The sequence below is a fragment of the Marmota monax genome, unplaced genomic scaffold (assembly GCF_021218885.2).
Source record: "Marmota monax isolate L192 unplaced genomic scaffold, Marmota_monax_Labrador192_F-V1.1 WCK01_AAM20220418_F8-fsc00037, whole genome shotgun sequence".
Taxonomy (NCBI): domain Eukaryota; kingdom Metazoa; phylum Chordata; class Mammalia; order Rodentia; family Sciuridae; genus Marmota; species Marmota monax.
Window position 1 is genome coordinate 2,093,015 of NW_026693245.1, and position 22,207 is coordinate 2,115,221.

Here is a 22,207-nt window from a genome sequence, read left to right on the forward strand (position 1 = left end):
TAAAATGTTTCTCTAAAACTTTATTTCAAAGTTATTCACCTTACCATCAATAAGGTTTATGGTTAATGCTCTGTGCCAGTATTACCAGGCTTGCCCATTGCCGGCAATGGACTTTGAGAAAACCCATTTCTTGGCAATCAAACATTAAATTACTCTTTTCGACATACTGAACTCCCAAAACTTGGAAAAGTATTACATGCACCATTTTCCCACCATTCTTTTAAATCTGAGCTTACATTATTAATCTACATCAGTGGATGTTAAAATGAAGTCATTTTAACAAATTATGACTGTACAAATCAAAATACCACTGGTTAATAATATTAGACAAGAGTATCTTACAAACACTACATTACATATTAGCTTGCAATCTGAAACATTACATTTTGTATTTGTTTATTTTCGATAACTGAAACTTCACAGAATTTAATGGTAAATAAAGTTTTAAAAATTTAGTTCTGTACATTAGTTCCAACTATCTCTATTTTACAATCTATAAGGCTCATGTCATAGTTCAGCACCAAAAACATCTATAAAACTTTCTAACCAATCTCTTTCATTCCATGTGATAGTTTTTTGTTGTTTTTTAAAGGTGAATGTCCAAGAAAAAGCTTTATAAACCCTACTTCCAGACCTTGAAGTGGAATACTCTTTTTGGCTAGTCAGACTATGTAAAAACTTAGGTTGTACCTTCTTATTTTCATCGAACAGATACAAAAACAAAGACCCACACAAACACACACACAAAACAAAAAGAACTCATACCACAAATCTGTCAGTCTAGAAATTGAATTTGTAACACTGAAACATAAGTAGCCTAATAATGCCCTGCTCCATCCTTCCTTTCCAGTTTAAAATTTTAAAAAGGCATCAAAGAAATGTTTTATGTATCTTTTAAAATAAGGTGCAAAGAAGGATTGCAACAAAAAGCTTCCTCATATACACCTCCAATAACATCTCGATGTTGCCGAGCACAGTCCACCATGAACTGATCAGGAGCACTCAGCTCCTGCAGCTATCATGACAGCTCCCAAACAGACCATGCTTTTTATGCCAGAAGCCTGCTCAATGCTAGTGTCTCTCTGTTCAGAGATCATCACAATAACTTTGTCACTGTTGGTCTGGATAATATTCCAGAACCAATGTTACTGTCCTAACTCTTTTCTGCCTCTCTAGGATTTATAAATCTGAGAAAAAGAATGTTTGTCTTGCCATTTTCAAAGAGTACTTGTGCATATCACATTTTAAGACCACATTCCCCAAGCTAGAAAAAATTTTCAAAAACCACAGGTACTTTCAATAATCTTGTTCAAAGTATAAAATTCTCACACATTAAAAAAAAAATTAAATTGGAGACTAGTACCTCTGCTTTCCTCTAACAGAAGCACAGGATTCACACTACATTTAAAAACTAAATTTCATGCATATAAATGGCCAGAGAGGTATAAAGTTTACAGAGCCCTTAACATCATTCGAGTACATTTAGCATTGGCTAGACCACAACAGGAAGCATGTTAGCAAATTGGGCAGATAGACTTGTCCAAGAGCACAACAGTTTGCTAGGCTCTGTGTCAGTCACATAAAAATTTAAGCAATGTGTAATTCTTTAAAAATGTCCCCAGACATTCCCTTCCTCCAACCATTCCCCTATCCCCACCCCAACCCAAACACACTGTGAAGTCTCGCAGTTCACGGAGTATCTTAATGTTCCCCATTACTAATGACAGCTACTTCGGGTTCTGCTGCTGATGCAGGGAGCCTTGGCACTTTCTTAGCAGGGCTTGGAATATGCTAAAATGAAAATAAAATTAGTTGTTAGCTATTACACTTTTTCCCCCAAGGATCATGGCACTAAAGTTCCCATAGAGAAACTATTAAAGGATAACTCTGGAGATGCTAACTATATAGCTTTCCCTGGAGGGAACTATTTTCTTTCACCTTATGGTGAACTGATTTTAAAATAATCTATAAAGCAAGAGAAGGAGATCATACAGTATTTTACTTGTTACATTTTATACAGCAACACTGGTGGCTTGACTTGCTACCTAACGGGTATAAAAACTAGAAGCAAGACAATGCATTTACCAAAGTTATAATAAGCAGAAAAAAATCATAATCATTCAAGATTATAATATATAATAAAGTCCTTGGTTTGAAACCTGGCTTCAGCACTTACTAGCTATGATACTGGGCAAGTAATTCAACTTCTTGAAGCCTTATCTCCAAAATGGGCATAGTATATTGCTAAACCTCAAGGTAAGTGTTATAAGGATTAAATAAGAAAATATAAGTAAAGGGCCTATCATATAATAGGAATTCAAATCATAGCTATTATTGTTACTTCTTGAGATGGTCTGAGATGAGATGTGAGCAGCTCAACACTATCCCAACTTTCTCTGTCTCTCAAGATACGCCACAAATAAGCTTCTCTCTAGATCAGTCTTCCTTTAACTTCTGGCATTGTTAATAAAATCTTGTACTTAGCATGTACTTTATAAACTTGGAAACAGCAGCTGGAATCTTCTCCCAGAGCTCTTGCTCTGAATTACTATTTACTAACATTCCTTTAAATTGCTAAACTTCAGTTAGGGGCCCCAAACCCTGATATATATGTGTGAACTTCTTTCTTTCTTTGGTGGTGTTGGGGATTGAACCCAGGGCCTTATGCATGCAAGGCTAGCACTCTACCAACTGAGCTAAATCCCCAGCCCATGAACTTCTTATCCTGTCAAAGAATAGGACCAACACAATGAGCTTTATTTACCTCAGTTGCTGTATTTGAATGCACAAGTCCTACTCCTTCACCCAAAGTGTCATCATTTGGAGAGGGGCGACGAGCGTACGTTCTTCTATGCTTTTCATCCACTCTAACTAGGTACCATGTTCCTTCAAAGAGTGAATCTATTGAACACTGAGGTATATAGTTGGCTAAAGAGAAGGCGGAGGAGATTAACAATCAGTTATGATATACAACTCATCTGGTAATAAAACTGAAGAATTTTCCTATTTCCTTATAATTTTCACAGACATCTGTCTTGATAGCCTTATCTCATATGTTACATACTTCATGTTACTCTTCAAGAAGTTTTCATTTAAATGAAATTTAATATTTTACCCAAGTGATGAGTGTCCTCTCTGAGCTTCATGTTTTCAGCAAAGACATCTGGTGCTACACAAGTTCTTGAGTCAAGCCTTGATTTAAGATCACACAAACTTGCTGTTATTTTATCAAGAGCAGACCCTAAAATAGCAAATAATTTCAACATTAGAAGACTAAAAATAGCATGTCTCGAAGGTTGAATAAAATATTGTCAAATAAAAATAGCTTTTCTTCCAACATTACTGGCAATTATTTAAAAACAAGATAGTATCTATTTGACCTTGGACTAGACATTTATTTAGTATCAGCTAGTAGACAAGTTAGGAAATAGGTAGGATATGAAACTACAAATAACTTTTCTATAGTTAATCCATGGTATAATTTCAAATAATGTCAAGTCTTTATCACCTCTTGTGCAATGTTTTTACTTCTTCCTATTCAGGGAAGGCACAAAAATTTCCTTAAATATAGCCAGGACCATAAATCTATAAAAATTAGTCTAATCCTTAGCTAAGTGTGGTGGTGCATGACAATAATCTCAGCTACTCAGGAGGCTAAGACAAAAGGATCACAAGTTTGAGGCCATCCTCAGCAATTTAGTGAGACCCTGTCTCAAAATAAAGAACAAAAAGGGGTAGGGATATAATTTAATGGTAGAGTGCACCTAGATTTAATTCCCAGTACTGATGGAAAGAAAAAAAAAATTTACCCTTTATCCAATTAAGGCAAATTTATTAGGGTAGACAGTAAGAATCTGGCTATGTTAAAAGTAATGAAAATTAAAGTTAATGAACTATGGGATTCAAGTAGTCATCTGAGAAGACTGCTAAAACAATCTCACTGAATCAAATTCCCAATACATTCTTGTTCAAAGAATCAGCACTTGCCTGGTGTGGCATCTTGTGTAACTTTAAGAGAGTACAAGGTGGCAGCCAAACCAGAACCATAAGAGAACACTCCTATCCTCTTCCCTGCCAATTGCTGAGGAGAGTACCTGTGTAAGAGGGCGGGGGCAGGGGAGAGAAGGCAAGAAGTTTAATTGATTCAAACCTATAAGAGGGAAACCATAAAAGGAGGAATAAAAATTCACACTATACATAAAAATGAAGATGTACCTTAAAAGTTATTAAGGATCTAAAGGTTTTAATATTACAGTAGGAAATTTAACCATTTTAGTATTAGACAGGGAGCAGACTAAAAGCCAAAGTTTTCATCTTTGGGGGAACAACGAGGCTTATGAAAATTATACCACAAAATAAGCTACTCTGTCAACTTAGACACCTGTGCATAAATGTAAATCAAGAATGATAAAACCAGGGCTGGGGTTGTGGTTCAGGTTAGAGCACTTGCCTAGCAAGTGTGAGGCACTGGGTTCAATCCTCAGCACCACATAAATAAAATAAAATAAAGGTAAAAAATAAATTAAAATAATAATAATAATAACAACAACAATAATAAATCAATAAAATAGGAGTCAGGAGACTAATGTGAAATTAATATATACTTCTGGAATAAATACTTGCTATTATTTTATCAAGAGCAGACCCTACAATAGCAAATAATTTCAACATTAGAAGACTAAAAATAGCATGTCTCTGTCTCGAAGCTTGGAAGAACCATATGGAAGAACCCATATAGCTTCAACCCATGTCCTTCGAGACAATAGACAATAACAGACAATAACTGAGAACTATATACCTGCCTGATGCTGGATTTGGTCTTAGAAAAGAGGAGTTAAGTAGCTGAAATTCATACTTACTGGGCTAGAACAGAAGCAAGGGAACCATATACTGAGGATGTATACATATTTCCATTTTGATTTGATACCAGCAAAGATGCCTTTGTTTTCTGATTAAAGAGTTCAGAACTAGCCTTCATAAATGCCTTTTCCACATCTCTGTCAAAGTAAGTATCTTCTAATTTAACATCCCTGAAAGATTTTAAATAAAAAAAAATTTTTTACAGTGTTCAAAGATTATGTTTTAATTATGTTACACACTGGACCTAATTAATATCTACATCTTTTAGTGTACATGATTCTGTTTTTTCATTAAGAATCAAAGACAGGGCTGGGGTTGTGGCTCAGTGGTAGAGTGCTTGTCTCACACATGTGAGGCACTGGGTTCGATCCTCAGCACATAATAAAGTTATTTTAAAAAATCCTTTTAAAAAAAAGAAAGAGAATTATGCTAACTGCTATGGAAGATATAACAGTTGTACACATATGGTTCTTTGAGGTTTTATTTTTATCAAGTAAAGACAACTTGATACTAACATGTTAATAGACTAAAACATTATTGTCACCAAACACAATACTGTCTCAAGTCCATAGTCATGTCTGTTTAGTTAGAAAAGTCATAGGAACTAAGTCTTGAAAGTCAAGTAGAATTTTACTAGATGAAGAAGGGACACAGGTGCACAGAAACAGAATGAAGTAACATACATAGCAAGCATGAACCTAAAAAGTGAGAGGGACTACGAAATGAGACTCAATAGTGGCAGTGAATAAGACAGATATAAGCACAGTGACTAAAAAGAGGCAAAAAGAGCTCACTGGCTATGGTAGTGAATATAGGCATTTCTGTAGTGATATTATCATGGTGACAATGAGAATAAAGCTAAAGATGAAATCACAAAGTCTTACGTAGAACTGACTAAAGAATTCACATAGGTAAGCCACCACCTCGCTGGGACTCAGTTTCTTCATTGGTTAGACAGATTATACTAGAGGACTTTTAACATTCTTTTGACTCTAAAATTTTCAGGTCTGTACAAATAAAAAAACCCTCTTAATATAGAAGGAAAAGAATCATAATAGGTCCTTTTACCCGAAAGCTTCCAGGCCACTGTAGATAGTATTTTTATCTCTGTTCTGGTCATTAAGGAAGTCATTCAGCATCATCCGAGCTAGAGATTTCTGAACCAGTTTACAATATGGTGAGTGAAAGATCATGAAGCCAAAATCATTTAAGGTAAAATCTTTATCATTTCCCTCTGCAAGAGAAATCCAAAGAAGCTATGAAATTCACATAAGTCATGATATTTTACAGCTTGTCTTTAGAACAATGTCAGGATGTTTTTATACCTTTAATCAGACTATCCCCCCAATAATGAAATCTTTCTATAGTTTAAAAGATCTGTCAAAAAAGACATCCATATGAATCTAACTACTAACTATAAAGATCTAATATTAAAAAAAGAAAGTCACAGAGAGCACCCCTCCAACCCCCACTATGTAGACAGGCTGCCATCTAGGCCCACTGTGCTCTTCCATAATGTATTATCAAGCTTCAATAAACTTTTGCTTTGCTTGCCCCACTCCCAAAAGAAATCCAGAGATGGAAAGTATATACATCACTCATTTTCAAATTTAAGAGTCATACTAGTAGGTTATGTAATCAATTTAGTTGGTCAGGACTAATTATTATTTTTAAAAATAGAGTAGATCAAGAACTATGTAATATTTTGAACAACCAACAATAAAAATTTTAAAAAAAATAGAGTAGAAAAATAGCAAACTGTATAACTTACAGCATGGATAAGTAATTTCATGATACTTTTTGTTTCATACAATGTTTCACATTCACAAAGTTAAATTTCCTTTTTACCCTAAGTCCCAATAAGAAAGTTAGACTACTGCTGTCCTGTTAAATACATACTAAATGGTGTATCTTTTTAAATACACACTGTTAAACAGTGCAGTATAAATAGCCCTGTATTGTTAAATAGTATGACATTTTAACATACTGCTAGAATGCTTCTTATTTAGAGCCACTATATTCCCTAATATCTATTATGAAATTGATCTTTAATCCTCTTTTAAAACTTCTAAAAGTAGAACCATGGAAAAAGCACACTTTCTACAACACTGTGTTATAATGGTAATAATTCAAACCCCTACTTTTTTTAGTACCTTTAAAACTTTTTCAGGGTTAAAAATTGAAATTAACAATAACCCTAAAATAGCAAATACAATTCACAGGTCATGGTGCCAACAGATTTTGGTGGGAAGGGATCACTTCAGTAATTTATTTTCACTGGTTTTCTCTGAATAATAGTTAACACCTTGTTAAAGTACCTCTCTCAAAAGACCAAATTCAAAATACTTTTTTAAAAAGAGTAAATCAACCTAAGTATTTCTGCAGAGATATACCTCATTTTCAAAGCTTATCTTTTTACCTGTATTATACATTCCCAGAAACTATGGGGAAATGCTATTTGGTAGATAAGAGTAAATACAGTAATAGGGTACTACAAAAGGATAGTCACAAAGCAGTTTCTCACAAAAGATACACTTCCCTCAACAGATAGCAAAACCTAGGAAAATCATTAAAGGTAAAACCCACCTTTCTGCCACTGGGCACGGATCTTTTTGCGGTAGACAGAATAACAGCGGTCTAATGCACTGAGGTAGCATTGTATGGAGAGTTTTCCATCAACTATAGGATATTCGGAGACCATATCGGGCTTGTAAAAATCATAGGCATGTTGCATATGTGTTCCACGAAGCCCTATCAGAACCAAAAGGAAGATGTCTGTATATTTCTGCTGCTTCTATTTTTTTTTTTTTTTTTTTTTGGTACTGGGGATTGAACCCAGGGGTGCTTAACCACTGAGCTATATTCCCAGCCCCCTTTCATATTTTGTTTAGGACAGGGTCGCACTGAGTTGCTTAGTATCTCGATAAGTTGCTGAGGCTGGCTTTGAACTCATGATCCTCCTGCCTCATCTTCCAAAGCCACTGGGATTATAGGTGTGTGCCACTATTTCTGCTTCTTGATGTCTGCATATTAGGAAGTATACCACATAATCTAAGGACCTTCTTTAACTACCTCACCAACTCTCCCCACTTTCATATAGGAAATGCAAGGGAAAGCCAATATAATTAAAATGAGGGAAAGTGAAGACTCCTTTGGTATGTAACCTTTCCATGCATGTATCATAAATCTAACTGGGAGATCATAGTTATTGTACTGAAGACAAATGAAACTTGCCTGTGACTATGGGAGTCAAGTTATTACTACCTTACTTCTCTTGTAAAGTGGGGATGTCCCCACCTACCTCATAAAACTACTATGACTACTATGAAGCTTAAATAAGGTAACACACATAAAGCACTTAGCTTGCATTTAATGAACATTCAGCAAATAGTAGTTTCTATTTCCATTTTCAAGTCTCTCAGGATATTGTGTCAAATAAATACATAAATAAATAATTAACTAATAAATGCTTTCCCAAACACTCACCTCGGTCAAAAATTAAAGGAGCATTTGGCCCAATCAGCAAAGCCACAGCTCCAACTCCACCTGTAGGTCTGGCATTTCCTGTGGCATATATAGCAATATCTCCTGCAACTACCAGGGCATACCGTCCTGAAAGATATTTATGATTTCACAAGGTGGTCAACACTATAAATATTATACATGCAAACTCAAATCTGTTATATGTTATCCAGAACATGCTTTCCCTCTCTTTGATAAAGAAATAAATGCCAACTAAATTTGGACTAGATCATTTGTTCTATACAATAAGATAACCAATTCATGACTTACATAAGCCAAAAGCCATAGTTGTATTTCTGAATATACTTGAACAAATATAACTAGTCAAAGTTTGCACATGGCATTAATTAAAAGGTCACTTGGGTCTATTCATCCTCAAGGAGTTTTTTGGATTTTGAATTTTTGTTATAGAGGCATGTAACTTACCATCCCAAGAGCTGGACTCAATCCAGTTAACAGCATTGAAGACAGCAGCTGTGCCTCCATAGCACGCATTAGTTGTATCTATTCCTTCTATATCTGTATTCCCAGACTCCTCAAATAGCTGCATCAAATTAGTCTTCACTGACTTTGATTTATCAATGATTGTCTCTGTTCCAACTTCTAACCGTCCAATGCAATCATAAGAAAGGTTATTTCTCTCCATTAGATTCTGAACCACAGTTAGGCAAAGAGAGTTGATATCTTCTCGATCTGTGCAGAAGCCCATCCTGGCCTGGCCCAAGCCAATGGTATACTTTCCAGCATCTACACCATCATATTTTTCCAACTCTGCTTGATCAACATATTGAGAAGGAAAATAGATCTCAAGGGCAACAATTCCCACATCTTTTGGCCAACAAGCTTCTGCATTCAAAGGAAGTGACCCAGGCATGGTGAAAGAGCTTTAGAAAGAAAAAGAGAAACAGACATTATTTTAGGCTACAAATTGCTGACTTTAAAATTCAAGATTGAGAAGCAGTTGTGAGTCCAATAATCACCTGAAATATTGGTTTAGTCTAAGTTTTTAGTACACTTTACTTAGGGCAGCCTAAAGTAGTAATGATTGTACAAATGGAATATTATCTCTTAAAATCATAAGCTTTTAAAAAACTTATTCAAAGTTTAAAAAAACTATTCAAAACTGGGCATCTATGGATTTAAAACATGATTAGTAGAGGTAAGCAACATTCAAATAAAATTCTTCTGTACTGCAAAGAACTATAAGCTAAAATATAATGACAATTTGAAAGTATAGCTGACAAATCAGAATTATCTGACTTATAATAAAAAGGTTTAAATATGCCATTTATTCATAATAGATATATTATATTGATTATCCACAACTATTGACTTTAGGAAATACAAAAATCATTAGATCAAGTGATGTTGCTTTTTGGGGGGAGGAGGGTACCAGGGATTAAAGCCAGGAATGCTTAACCACTGAGCGACATCCCCAGTCCATTTTATCATTTATATATCTTGCTAAACCACTGAGGCTAGCTTTGATCTTGTGATCCTCCTACCTCAACCTCCCAAGTGGCTAGGATTACAGGCTTTTAAAAATATTGTTTTTTAAAAATTTGATCTAAATAATCTCAGCAAGTAGAAAAACCACAGTATAGAAGTCTAGCAAGCCAATCTGTATAAGGCCTCTACGATTATAATCCTATCCCAAAAAAGAAATCAAATAATTAACATTTTGTGCAAAGATACATTCCAGGACCCATTACAGGTCAAATGCCAATATTCTACAATTCAATTTCTGCAGCAGTGTATACGTAATAAATGAGCATTAAACTGCATCTTGAGAAAAAAAGAATCTCTGATAATGCATGCTTTGTCTGTGTAGCAACTAACTCCTAAAACCATGATTTCTTTTTTAAAATGGCACTAAAAAGTTGGAGTACTGCCACACAATGAAGACTTTCAGAAGTATCTAGATTTACTTACCAAAAGTAAAAAAAAAAAATTGCTAGTTCTCAGGACCACTACTGTATACCCCAAGGGCAAATCACTTAAGTTAGTAGAGGCTCAATATCTTTGAAAGATTTTATGAATTAAGACATGAGAAATTATTCTAGATATTTCCAACAGAGTGGGGATTACCCAGGGAAATGATTATAGATTTGTTGTCTGGGCTAGAGGAACAAAGGGGAAAGGTAGTTCTTGAGATCCCCCAAGCCTATATTCCCGGTGCTCCTGCCACTACAAACAAGACCTTCTCATCTCACCAGAGTACCTCTACTGGTATCATAACCAGGACCCAGATGGAACAGGTGTCAGCAATATGTTATCAGGCTTTGAAGAGTGATACATCACCCCAGTTTTAAAGAATCCTTTCCAAATCCAAAATTCTACAACTCAATTTCCTTTTTAAGTATGACACATATCACACATATATAGCAGAACAGGACTGCTAAGGTGGCAGAATTTCAGCTCTTCATTGATCTAAAGATCCTGATTTATGAGTTACTAGGGCCATTCTGATTCACTAACTTTCTGTAGTATTTGCCAACCTATGACTAACTTGATAACCTAAAAATGGAAAGTCAACCCAACAGCTCAGGAGGCTGAGGCAGGAGGATCACAAGTTCAAAGCTAGCTTTAGTAACTTAGCCAAGCCCTAAGGCAACTTAGAGAGACACTTTCTCTAAATAAAAATTTTAAAAGGGCTAACAATGTTGCTCAGTGGTTGAGTACCTCTGGGTTCCCAGTATCATCCCTCTGCCCCATAAAAAAAAAAAAAAAAAACTTAGCAAGACCCTGTCTCAAAATAAATTTTAAAAAGGGCCAAGGATGTAGCAACGCTAAAGCCCTAGTCTAGAATGTGCAAGGTTCTGGGTTCAGTTCTCAGTAACTAACACACACACACAGTGCCTAGAAATATAATCACAAAATCTAAATTAATGATCTTAAAGTCCACCAGTTGAATATTTCTTCTAAATACAAGAATATTATTCTTTTTCATTCATTCAAAGAATACCAACATGTTACAGGCTAAAACATTTGGAATAATTTTAGTGGGACAGTAAGATAAAAATACATAATAATCAACAGGTAACGATATATAATTACATTATAGTATTCAGAACTGAATATATGGAAGTAAACAGTAAAACACTGCAGAAACAGATGGTGCTACAAGATTTTCAACAGGGTGTACAGCATAAACAAAGACACACTATAAGGTACTATAAAACTTTACTATCTATTGAAATGAAATCTTAGTGCCAGTGAATGGATGAGGCAAATATGTCAGGAGAACTAGGTTAAGGTCAGGTAATGAAGAGTCTAATGTACTGATATCAGCAGCTTTGAATTCATCATAAAGTTAGTAAGAAATCAAAGAGGTTAAAAAAGGAATAAGGTGATCATATTAATCATCACAGCAATATTTTCTCAGCCCTGGAATCCGTTTAGGGGACAGCAAATATTTTTAAGAATGAAACAGAAAATAGGAAATACCAGATTGCATAGCATAACAAATGTATGGATTTTTTTTTCTTGGATTTTGTTTCAATTATTCACACATATACAGTATTATCTCCTACTGGGGGATCACAGTCAAAACTGAGAACTGCTATTTTGTAGTCAAAGGTGCTATGTATACAATGGGTTTGAGTTAAGAAGCTGATACAGCAGTTCAGATAAAATATGGGTCATAGAGCAATTACTATATGTGGGGTGAAAGAAGGAAGAGTTCCAAAAATGCAGAAGCAAAAATTTGGCAGAAATTGCAACTGACTAGATGTTAGGAAAAGAAGAAAATATGTGGGTATCTAGAACAACTCCCAGATTTCTAGCCAACTGTTTTATGACTTTTTATGCTCACTGTCAGATATGCTAAGTGAACAGGGAAGTACCTCTCCACTTTGTTCTAATCTTCCCTTCTTCCATGAAAACCCTATTTCCTTCTGTTCTTTTCTCTGGTAAATGGGGTTCAACCAAACCAGCTCTCAGAGCTATCAATGAAGAAGTGAAGAAGAGAACAAACTGAGACAAGCTAAGCTGCCTTTGCTTCTGTCATTTTACCAACAACTACATATATTTTTTTCCAAGTTATCCTTGCCATCTACCACCATTCTATATGGAACTTTACATAAGATTCTTAGCTTTGACTTATGCAACCTACACTAGAAAACATGAAGAGAATTCTACTAACCTTAGTAATTGAGGATAAACGCTAAATATTACCCAATCTTTCCCTGTCCTACAAATAAAGTTACCCTCCCTTCACTCTCCAATATTCTATTCATTATCCCAAAACATCTAGTCATTTCTTCAACAACCCACCTCTTGCTTCTGCTTCTTCCGATCCTTTATAGCTCTGGATTATGTACATCACATCTTACCCATGAAACCTTTCCAAACCAAACTGATAGCATTCTACTCTTTCAAAATCATAACAACACTCAATAGACAACTACTAATTACCTTTAGCACTTCTTGCCTATCATATTTCACCAATTAAAGTGCCCCACTTTGACAGTCAACAGCCCTATCTGAAAGCAATTTCCAGAATAGCAGAACACTGTTTTCATTTCTAGGAACCAAATGGTCTGAGAAAGGCAGTGAATCCCTAAGCAGGAGTCAAAAGTAGGAAACCAAAGGACAGCACCAAGGCTTTTTGTTCTTTTATGTATGGACTCTTTAAAAAAAAGGTCCTCTCATATGCTTCTCAAGTAGGCTAGATATAAATTAGGGAAACAAAAAACTAGTAAACGGTCTGAGATTTTCATATTATGTGCTAATAATTCTCTACCAGGAATAGTCTAGCTAATTCACTGTTCTTAATAAACAAAATACACTCAAAAAAATTTTAGATAGAACACAATTTTGAAAATCTGACACTTAAAAACATTTATTCATATTTAAAATTTTTTTGCTGATGAAGTTTATTTCATTGTTTTTCATTTATTAAAAAAATTATCATTTATTAAAAAAATACATTTATGAAAAAAAAATCCAAGCAGCATAGCAAAGATTCTATATAAGAAAATATCTAAATTTTATTTTTCAATTCCAACTTTTTAAAAGGAGGGAAATATGTACACATTTACCAGAGAACTCTTTGTAAACCTTCCAAATCTTCCAAGAAACAACTACCAGAGGACAGAAGTCTTTTTTTCCCTAAAGTGACTGCTCACCTCCTCTGGTGGACAAAAGGAACTATTTTTAGTGAACAGAGTAAAAAAGAAAGCCTAGTTAACACTCTCTAAGGGCTTCCTACCTAGATAGGAAAAAGATTAATATATCACCAAGAATAAATCTGTAAATGAAAGATAATTGGGGTGGGGGGAATGGTGAGGGGAGGTAAACCAGCTGGGGATGCTGGTGCAAAGGTGGCACTGACCTGTCTTCTCAATGGCTTATATAAGGGAACAACTTCAGCACCTGCCCCATAGACTACTATGACAACCTCCTAACTAAGCTCTCCACCTCCACTTTCCTGTCCTTGGCCAACAGGTATCTTTGGAAAACACATGTTTGATGATTAACATGCTATTTTAATCTCTCTCAAGATTCTATTATTTAAGCTCAGACTCTTTGCACTGTGAGACAAGGAACTCTGACAGTAGAAACTGTGTCTTGCTCATCACTACATCCCAATACTCAGCTCATTGTTTGGAATATGGCTGATATTGAATGCTGAGTAAGAGAGATCTGACTAGCTTTCTATTATAATAGGAAACCATAATACTGAAATACAAGAAAAAGCAGAATCATAAGAGAGGCACTCCATGGCAATATGAGAAAGCAACAACTGCAAATAATTAAATTACTGCTTCAAACACACTTATAATCACTATCCATTCTCACATAATTTTAAACATTCATTCACAGCCCAGATATGCATCTTCTAAAACTATAATTTAAAAAGCACTGTTTGTACACATGCTTGCCTATGATTTTTTTGATTACCCTATTAAGTTCCATTGTCCCAAATATGAGATACTATAAAAATTTAAATTGAGCAACAAATATACTGCTTATGGTAACTTTTAAAATAAATATTATGTTTTTAGAATTCTATTAAGAAAATAGATGAATGACTAAAGTGTTTGAAAAAATACATACATTTCCACATATATGTGAAAATATATAAAATATATGTAAGCTGTTGACAATTCACAATATATTTTAATGCACTCATTACCATGTACCTGAATATTTTGCTGAAATATTCACAGAATTGAAAACTTGAGGGTGGGGGTGGGGATGAGGCTGTAGCTCAGTGGTAAAGTGCTTGCCTCGCATGTATGAGGCACTTGGTTCAATCCTCAGCACCACATAAAAATAAATAAAGATACTGTATGTTCATCTACAACTAAATAAATATTAAAAGGAAGAAAGAAAGCAAGCTTGGGACTTAATGAGTTAGTAAGTGGTTTGTGATTATACTTTATTATCTATATTTTTTCTCTGAAGAGTGAACACTAATTCTAAAAACTCTTTGCTAGATTTTCAACATTAGTCTAATAAACACAAAATTAGTTTTCTGAAGCATGATGGCGTTAATTAATTTTTGAAGACAAGGTATAAATGATCATGAAAAGTAATTTCAAAATATATGGCACATATAAATGGTTATTTGTTCTAGGATAAAAATTAAATTTCCCCCTTCCCTCAAAACAGAACACTTTACTTAAGCTGCATGATATGATAGCATACCTGTGTGAAGGACAGAGAACTGCAGCCTCCAGGTCTGTCACTGTTTCCTCTGCTGGGCACTAGGAATTTCAAGTAAGAACTTTTTTTAAAGTCATAAATCATTCACACAAATTCAAGTAATATGACTTCAATTCAAAATGAGCATTTCCTTATCCAATTATATCATGCAGAAAAGATTTGACATGTACTTAGAAAAGTTACTTAAAGCTTATAAAACTCTTTCCCCCTCCTTAGGTTCAGTCAGCAATGAATTTAAATACAATCATATCACTGATTCAGGCTTTAAATCAACAGTGAAGTTGCAGTCTTCTCTACTAAATTTATTTTATCAGGAATTGGGAAGAAGGAGTTTAGGTAAATTGTACATTTCTGGAATAAAGCAACTTACACATTCAAGAGTTACCCTGCCCTTGGGGGCTTGTGGCTGAAATAGCAATTTGTGCCTCTTTGAACCTCAATTTCCTATAAAATGAAGCTAATATAACTGCCCTCCCTAGATCATTGTGAAGATAAAATTGTAAAAAACGTATTATAATAAAAAGCACCAATACTTTATTATTACCCTAATTATTATTAGTATTATTCAAATAAAGATTTCTAGCAAGGCCTAATCATTATGATTTGTTTAATTTTATACTCATATTTAACATGGCTATCTTCACTCTCCCCAACCTTTAAAAAAGTGATTCCCCCTACTCTTTTAGTGCTTATGTTTAAAAAGTAAGCATTTAGGCAAAGGTGCATTAAATTTTATTACCATTAAAGTTATATGAAAATCACCTAGGAAAATGACTTGAGTATTTTCTTCAGTTGATCTGTTTTGAAGGCTGTTATTTGAGATAGAGCTTCTATGTTTAACATGTACATAATTTCCTCCACTCTAAACAACTGGCAAATTTAGCATCTGCCTTTGCTCAATTAACTGGGGACTGTATTGTCTCAAATTATCCTTTTGTACTCTAAATTAAGCAGACACCAGTTTTCAGTGATGGGGGAAAACATGATTCTCTCTCCATGTTAAGGCAACTTAAAATAACTTACCATGGGTCCTTGAGGCCCGTCTGTATATGTATTTGACACCACTTTTATCAAGTAACTTTCCCCTTTTCCTCTTTCTATTTTGATCATTTAAATTGGGAAGAAAAGTTAGGTGGGGAGAGAAAAAGCGTGCGTGTGCGTGTGGGTGCGCGCGCACCCACACGCAAGAGCAAAGGAAAAAATAGAAAAGATTAAGAAAGAACTGCTGTGCTACTTCAGGATGACATATCGCATATGTGACATACCACATATCGCTTGTGAAAGTAATTCCAGAGAGAGAGAGGTCTAGAGATTAGGAAAGAAATGGAGATAGTAAATGGTACCGTGGGGAAAGAACTAACTTAAGAGGGATTAACTTTCTGTTCTTTCCTGTAGCTATTGGAAGAGTTTTCTACTCTCAGAAAACCAATACAGGCTGGACATCCCCAGTCTGAAAATCTGACTTAAATATAGTGCTCCCCAAATCCTAAACTTTCTAAGCGCTGCTGACATAATGCTGAATATGAAAATTCCCACATCTGACCTAATGTCACAGATCACAGTTAAAAGGCAAGTACATGGGGCTGGGGTTGTGGCTCAGTGGCAGAGCACTTGCCTTGCATATGTGAGGCACTGGGTTCAATCCTCAGCATTAAAAAAAAAAAAAAAAAGCAGGTACATATCTCATTACATACATGCAAATATTCCAAAATCAGAAAAACTTCCTGTCCCAAGCGTTTCAGATAAGGGATACTCATCCTATGTTGCCAAGGCCTCAAAACAGGTCTTCAGCTTGTAACAGGTCTTTTCAGTGCAAGTGATAGAAGGAAATTATATGGGTCAGGAAACAGTTATCAGAAAGCATGTTTGGAGACTCCTAAGTACCCATATAGACATTTTGAGTTTGCCAAAGAGTAAAACTCAAGAATGCCGAGATTGCTTGGGGCCAACCAGATTCATACAACAGTGCTTTCTTCTGGAACTTACTTAGGGTTCTGGATTTTACCTTTTGGCTCCCTTCTCTGCCTTGATTCAAATGAGTGGTCAGATAAATTAATCTAGTATACATTTGGTACATGATAATCTATAAGCAGTTACCAGTTGATCTTTTTCAGTTACTGAAGAACAATTCAGCAAATTGATAATGATTTGGTAACCTTGCTTCTTTAGAATCAAGCAGGCAAAAACTACTGGTAAAACCCTGTCCTCAGAAGTACACTCTGGTGTACTTCTCCCAAGTCCAATACATGGACATTCCTGTCTTCCCCAAGAACTACTTGTCTGCCTCTCAGAGATGCTATTACTATTTCAAGGTCTTATTCTAAACTAGAAGAGACTAGGAAGGTTTTCCAGATAAATCACATAGAAAGTGAGTTTTCTAATCAGACTGCACTCCTACTTATGTGTCACTCACACTCAAGTCTTCATAGCCTACTCTCTACTGAAAACTAGTTATGAAGAGTCTTCTTATCCATATTGGGGTTCCTAACTCCGGTTGGGAGAGAGACTGTATTGATTTTTAAATATCCATTGCCCTTTCTCGAGTGACTGAATGTGGAGTTATAAGAACTAGAGGGCAAATCTTTTAGATTCAAGGACTTAGCAGCCCTTACCAATTCGTTATTTTTGCTATCACTTTCAAGATGAACTACAGGACCAAATAAATAGTGTCCAGGAGTTTAAGAAAATTGGCTCTCTACCACTAATGTTCAAAGCAAATGGTAAGTTTGAATTGTTCCCAGATCCTTATCATAAAAGTGTGAAGAGCCCAAATGAAATCAGAAGAGAATATTTACTGATTTTACAATCATTCCCCAAAGCACCCACACACAATCGCAAACCTTGCAAAGATGAAAATAGTAAGCTTTGAAAGATTAGATTCTCTTCTAACATTCTAACTACATTCACTTGACATCAAGACAACAAGTGAACATACACATGTGCCAAGAATTAGGATGAACAGATTAAGAATCTAGTTCTAACATGCTCCCATTAGATTAGGTAACATATTTCTTCATCTTTTAACCTATACCACCTTCTTGAGAAACTTTGAGTGACACACTTTTCTATCATATTTGGTTTTTTAGTAACCCAACATCAAATCATAAGACTACATTTCTTTCTAAATGTAACCATTAACACTTCTAGGTCTTTGACTAAGATCAAATGTAAATCAGAAACTAATTAGAGATTCTGATATAAAGCCCATTAAGTTCTTCCATTTCCCCACATCCAGTTCCACTGGATTATGGAAGATCCACCTAGGTTTTAAATCATTCTAGAAGATCCAGAAAACCCATGCTACATCAATATTTGAAATTTTCCATTTATTTTGAGAAAAATCTATCTAAATTCTAAGTCCAAAACCTCAAAATCAATCCCACAGTTAAAAGAATCAAGATGTAATAGTAATCAGGAGGAATATTTAAGACAAGCAAAATTAAAAGCAAGTCCCAGATGGCTTTCTAAAGCTTCAAACATAATATCACTTTACACTCCTGCTCCCCAGCATTGGACCCACCTTCTGAGAACTCAGATTACTAACTATGTTCAAATTAAACTCAACTAAGTTGCAAATTTACTAATTTAGGAGAGAAATATCTACAAAAGTTTGACACAAAGATAGTCTTTCCCTCTTTCCATAAGATATGCTCTCTGCCTTCTGTCTCCACATAGAAATAACTGAAATTTAAAATTAAAGTTTTCATCAAAGAACACAAACTTCTTTCATGTCTCAAAGCTGCAAAGAACCCCTTGCACAGATACATGCTAGGGACTTTGAATCTACCTCCCATCTACTAGAATCTGGAATAAAATAATAATAATAATTATTAACTATATGAGTACTTCCATTTGTCTGGATTGAATTTTTTATCTTGCCATGTTTTTCATGATTCATCCTTAAAAATAGAATAAATGTTAGTTTGCGGGCTGGGGATGTGGCTCAAGCGGTAATGCGCTCGCCTGGCATGCGTGCAGCCCGGGTTCGATCCTCAGCACCACATACAAAAGAACGTGTTGTATCTGCCGAAAACTAAAAGTAATTAAATAAATATTTAAAAAAAAAATGTTAGTTTGCAACAATCAGAACACATAATCCTACTGCAGCAGGTTGTTTAGATCATATGCAGGAAGGAGGGGCTGCAGCAGAGGTGGGCAGTGAAAGAAGCCAATGATGCCCTAAGGCCATAGCCACAGGGGCAAGCACAATAAAATGGGAAACATCACAGTATCTGTTTCCCAAATTCTTCTTTCCAGACTGGGGCAGAGTAATTCTTCCTCTACCACTGGTCAAAGTAGGATGCATGTTTTTAAAGATTTCATATACTTAGCTTAAAATGTCCATGATTAACCCAGCTATGTGAGGGTTCTGTGGGTGACTGCTCATTACCTCATTATTTCCCTCCTAAGGCTGGTCTTGAAGTTATTAGCAGGAGGAAAGTGCATAATTTCAGAATACTGAGGTGATCTATTTTTAAGGCAGACACTAAAACAAACAAAAACAATAACAAACAAACAAAAACCACCCAGATGTATAGATATACATCTATACACACGGAGGCGAGAAGTAGAGAGGCAGGTTATTTTAGATTTCAAGCAAGCACACATCGAACGTGTCCAAAGCACCAATATTCGGTCGGGTCTAAATCACAGCTTTGATTTCTTGCAACTGAGCTGGTGAAGAAAAGCAATGCTGCCTACTTTCCTTTCCTTCCATCAACTCTCTATCTGTGGCAGTAGGAGGACACACCCCCTGCCAACCTCCTCCCAACTCAGATCTTCCCCATCCCTTTAGCATTCACCTTTAACCCAAGGCTCTGGGAACACACTGACAGCCCAGCTCCCTTCTCTTTCCCTTCAACCTACCCCAGCGGGCACAGCCGCCTCTCCAGCACTTCCAACTTTGCATTAGAACACCTGGCCCTCGCTCAATGCCCTTTTACCTCTCCTCCGTGACTCGCCTGCCCACTACGGAGTCCCCGGTCCTTCCTAAGACTAGCCACAGTCGGCCCCGAGTCCCTGGCAAGGTAAGCCCCGCATGTCAAGCCCTGCATTGCCCGAGCTCTCGGCGTCCCATCCTCCTGGGCCAGGGCCAAGTCCACGCTTCATCCCTGACCCGGTCCTTTGGGCCTAGTCAAGGACACCGCCTCCTCCTGGCCCACACCCGCAGGCGGCGCCTCTTGCAGCCCAGCTCTCCTCCCCAGCGCCGGACACTCACCCAAATGTGACCGGGTAGTGACCACAGGAAAAGACCAAGCCGCTAAAGACCTACGCGGCGCCTCCCCTCCGCTACCAGCTTTATAGCCGCCGACCCACCCGACTCCGGCACAGCCGGGAGTCGGTGGGAGGCGGGACAATGGCTGCAACAGCCAATTGCAGTCAGCGAAGTAGCCCAGCAGCGTCCGCCTTCCAGTCCGCTTTCTACCAATCAGAAGAAAACTAGAGGCGGAGACTCGCTAGAGTTTTCCCTCGTGGCTGGAAGGGCGGGGGAAGGGGAGGGGACCAAGTTGAAGGGCCGAGGAAGTGGGGTGAGACAGTGACGTCGGGTGGCCCGAGAGCCTGGGTGCCAATGACGGAGCGGCGAGAGACGGCGAGAGCCAACGGGATAGGAGTGAGAGGTTCTCTGACCAATTCGGGCTCAGTGAGAGGAAATGGGGGCCAATCGGGACTCCGCGTCCCACCACTGAGGAGAGATAGTCAAGTGTGGGAGGCGAGTTGGTCCCTACTTTAGTTTGTCCGGTTGCTTAGCAACCAGAGCTAGGCTTCACCTGTAAGATTTCTGAAATACTTGATTTGAATTCAATCTTAACGTTTCCTAGTTTCCACAGCAGCAAAATGCGCCTGGATTACAAGTTGGAGCAGAATACTTCATTCTGAATTTATAAATTTGTAAATATTTTAAATAGCAGATTTGTAAACATTCAATGTTGTCACCTCTATTTAATACCACCTTGACTTTTAAAGAAACGACTATTGAGACAATTCTTCTAGCTCAACCTACAACAAAATATTTTAGGGGTTAGGCATCAGCGAGGAAGATGCAGGGTTTTGCCTGAAAAGGGAAGTTGACCCTGCATTTAAGGATTTTTGCTAGGCATCTGGTTCCGTCCTCCCTATGTCTTCCGAGCTTCTCTTGTGATAGATGCCAAATAAAAAGTTATTCAAAGAAACAATTTTTAGTATAGCAAATCCATAGAGTAAGGATTGCCTTACTACCCCAGAAAATTACTAAGAACTCAACTTGGAAGAACTCAAAGGACGATAATTATGGCGTTACAATAGTCTCAGCCTCTACCTAGTCTAGTCAGTCGGAGAAATTAATACTTAATTTTGATGGGGCCCATGAGGGAGATTCACGATTGCTTGTGTCTCTCTTAGCAGCAAAGTGGCAAAATATGTTGGAACCACTGGAAGTGTCATAAGTTATTGGTAGGGAGAGGAATCGTTCGGTAATGGTTATTACTCCACAATATCATCTGTGACATTCAGTCTATTCTAGAATCAATGTCATTGCATATCTTCATAAAGTTAGTAGATGATAAATAGAAGAGACATTGCCTGATCGTGATCAACATTTTAGGGTAGGATGAATGTTAAAATTCTTGGTATATTAGAGTGTATTGAAAGGCAATAAGAATAAACATAAGGGGGGCTGGGGATATAGCTCAGTTGGTAGAGTGCTTGCCTTGCATGTGCAAGGACCCGGGTTCAATCCCCAGTACCACAAAAAATAAAATAAAATAAACATAAGGGGCTGGGGTTGTGGCTCAGCTGTAAATACGCACATGCGGGGCACTGGGTTTGATCCTCAGCACCACATAAAAATAAAATAAAGGTATAGTGTCCAACTACAACTAAAAAAAAAAAAAAAAGAGTAAACACAAGGGAGAAGATAAAGTCTTGCCCTTGCAAAGGGTTAGCAGATAACTTCAACTCCAGGAGGGTACAATAAGAAACGCTTAGTGAGAGTCATGAAAATGATTGTTTTCAACTGAAAATCCCCACAAGGTACAGACAGTCTTTTTGATCAAATTAATCTTCCATTAAGCAAAGTAAACATGGTTATTTATTTTTGGGAAGCTGAGCAATAGACAATAAAATGGGATAGTAAATTAGATATAGAACATTTTAATTGAATTTTTAAAAATCACAA

At 36.5% G+C, this 22,207-nt stretch overlaps 1 protein-coding gene across 5 annotated transcripts; it reads right to left on the minus strand.

Moving 5' to 3' along the window:
• Positions 1 to 20,416, minus strand: Hmgcs1 (3-hydroxy-3-methylglutaryl-CoA synthase 1). 5 transcript variants are annotated; one of them, XM_046456299.2, is made up of 11 exons: positions 20,273 to 20,416; positions 15,037 to 15,095; positions 8,809 to 9,266; positions 8,347 to 8,472; positions 7,447 to 7,611; positions 5,929 to 6,094; positions 4,860 to 5,030; positions 3,988 to 4,094; positions 3,116 to 3,241; positions 2,765 to 2,928; positions 1 to 1,791 (listed from the first exon to the last, which is right to left on the minus strand). In XM_046456299.2, the coding sequence occupies exons 3-11, from the start codon at positions 9,254 to 9,256 to the stop codon at positions 1,702 to 1,704; spliced, it is 1,563 nt and encodes a 520-aa protein (XP_046312255.1). In that variant the 5' UTR covers positions 9,257 to 9,266; positions 15,037 to 15,095; positions 20,273 to 20,416; the 3' UTR covers positions 1 to 1,701. The 5 variants fall into 5 exon arrangements, with proteins under 5 accessions (XP_046312255.1, XP_058439078.1, XP_058439076.1 ...); XM_058583095.1 differs by having other exon boundaries at positions 15,037 to 15,115; positions 20,273 to 20,377; XM_058583093.1 differs by lacking the exon at positions 20,273 to 20,416 and adding an exon at positions 19,998 to 20,251.
• Between the last annotated feature and the right edge of the window lie 1,791 nt (positions 20,417 to 22,207).

Coding starts and splice junctions, on each gene's coding strand:
- Hmgcs1 (XM_058583093.1), bottom strand. CDS start 20,108: ATGCAGGGCTTGACATGCGGGGCTTACCTTGCCAGGGACTCGGGGCCG. Junction 5,031..5,928: donor AGTGGCCTGGAAGCTTTCGG/GTAAAAGGACCT, acceptor AAAATCTTTCAG/GGATGTTAAATTAGAAGATA. Junction 4,095..4,859: donor CTTGCTTCTGTTCTAGCCCA/GTAAGTATGAAT, acceptor CCTCTTACACAG/GTACTCTCCTCAGCAATTGG.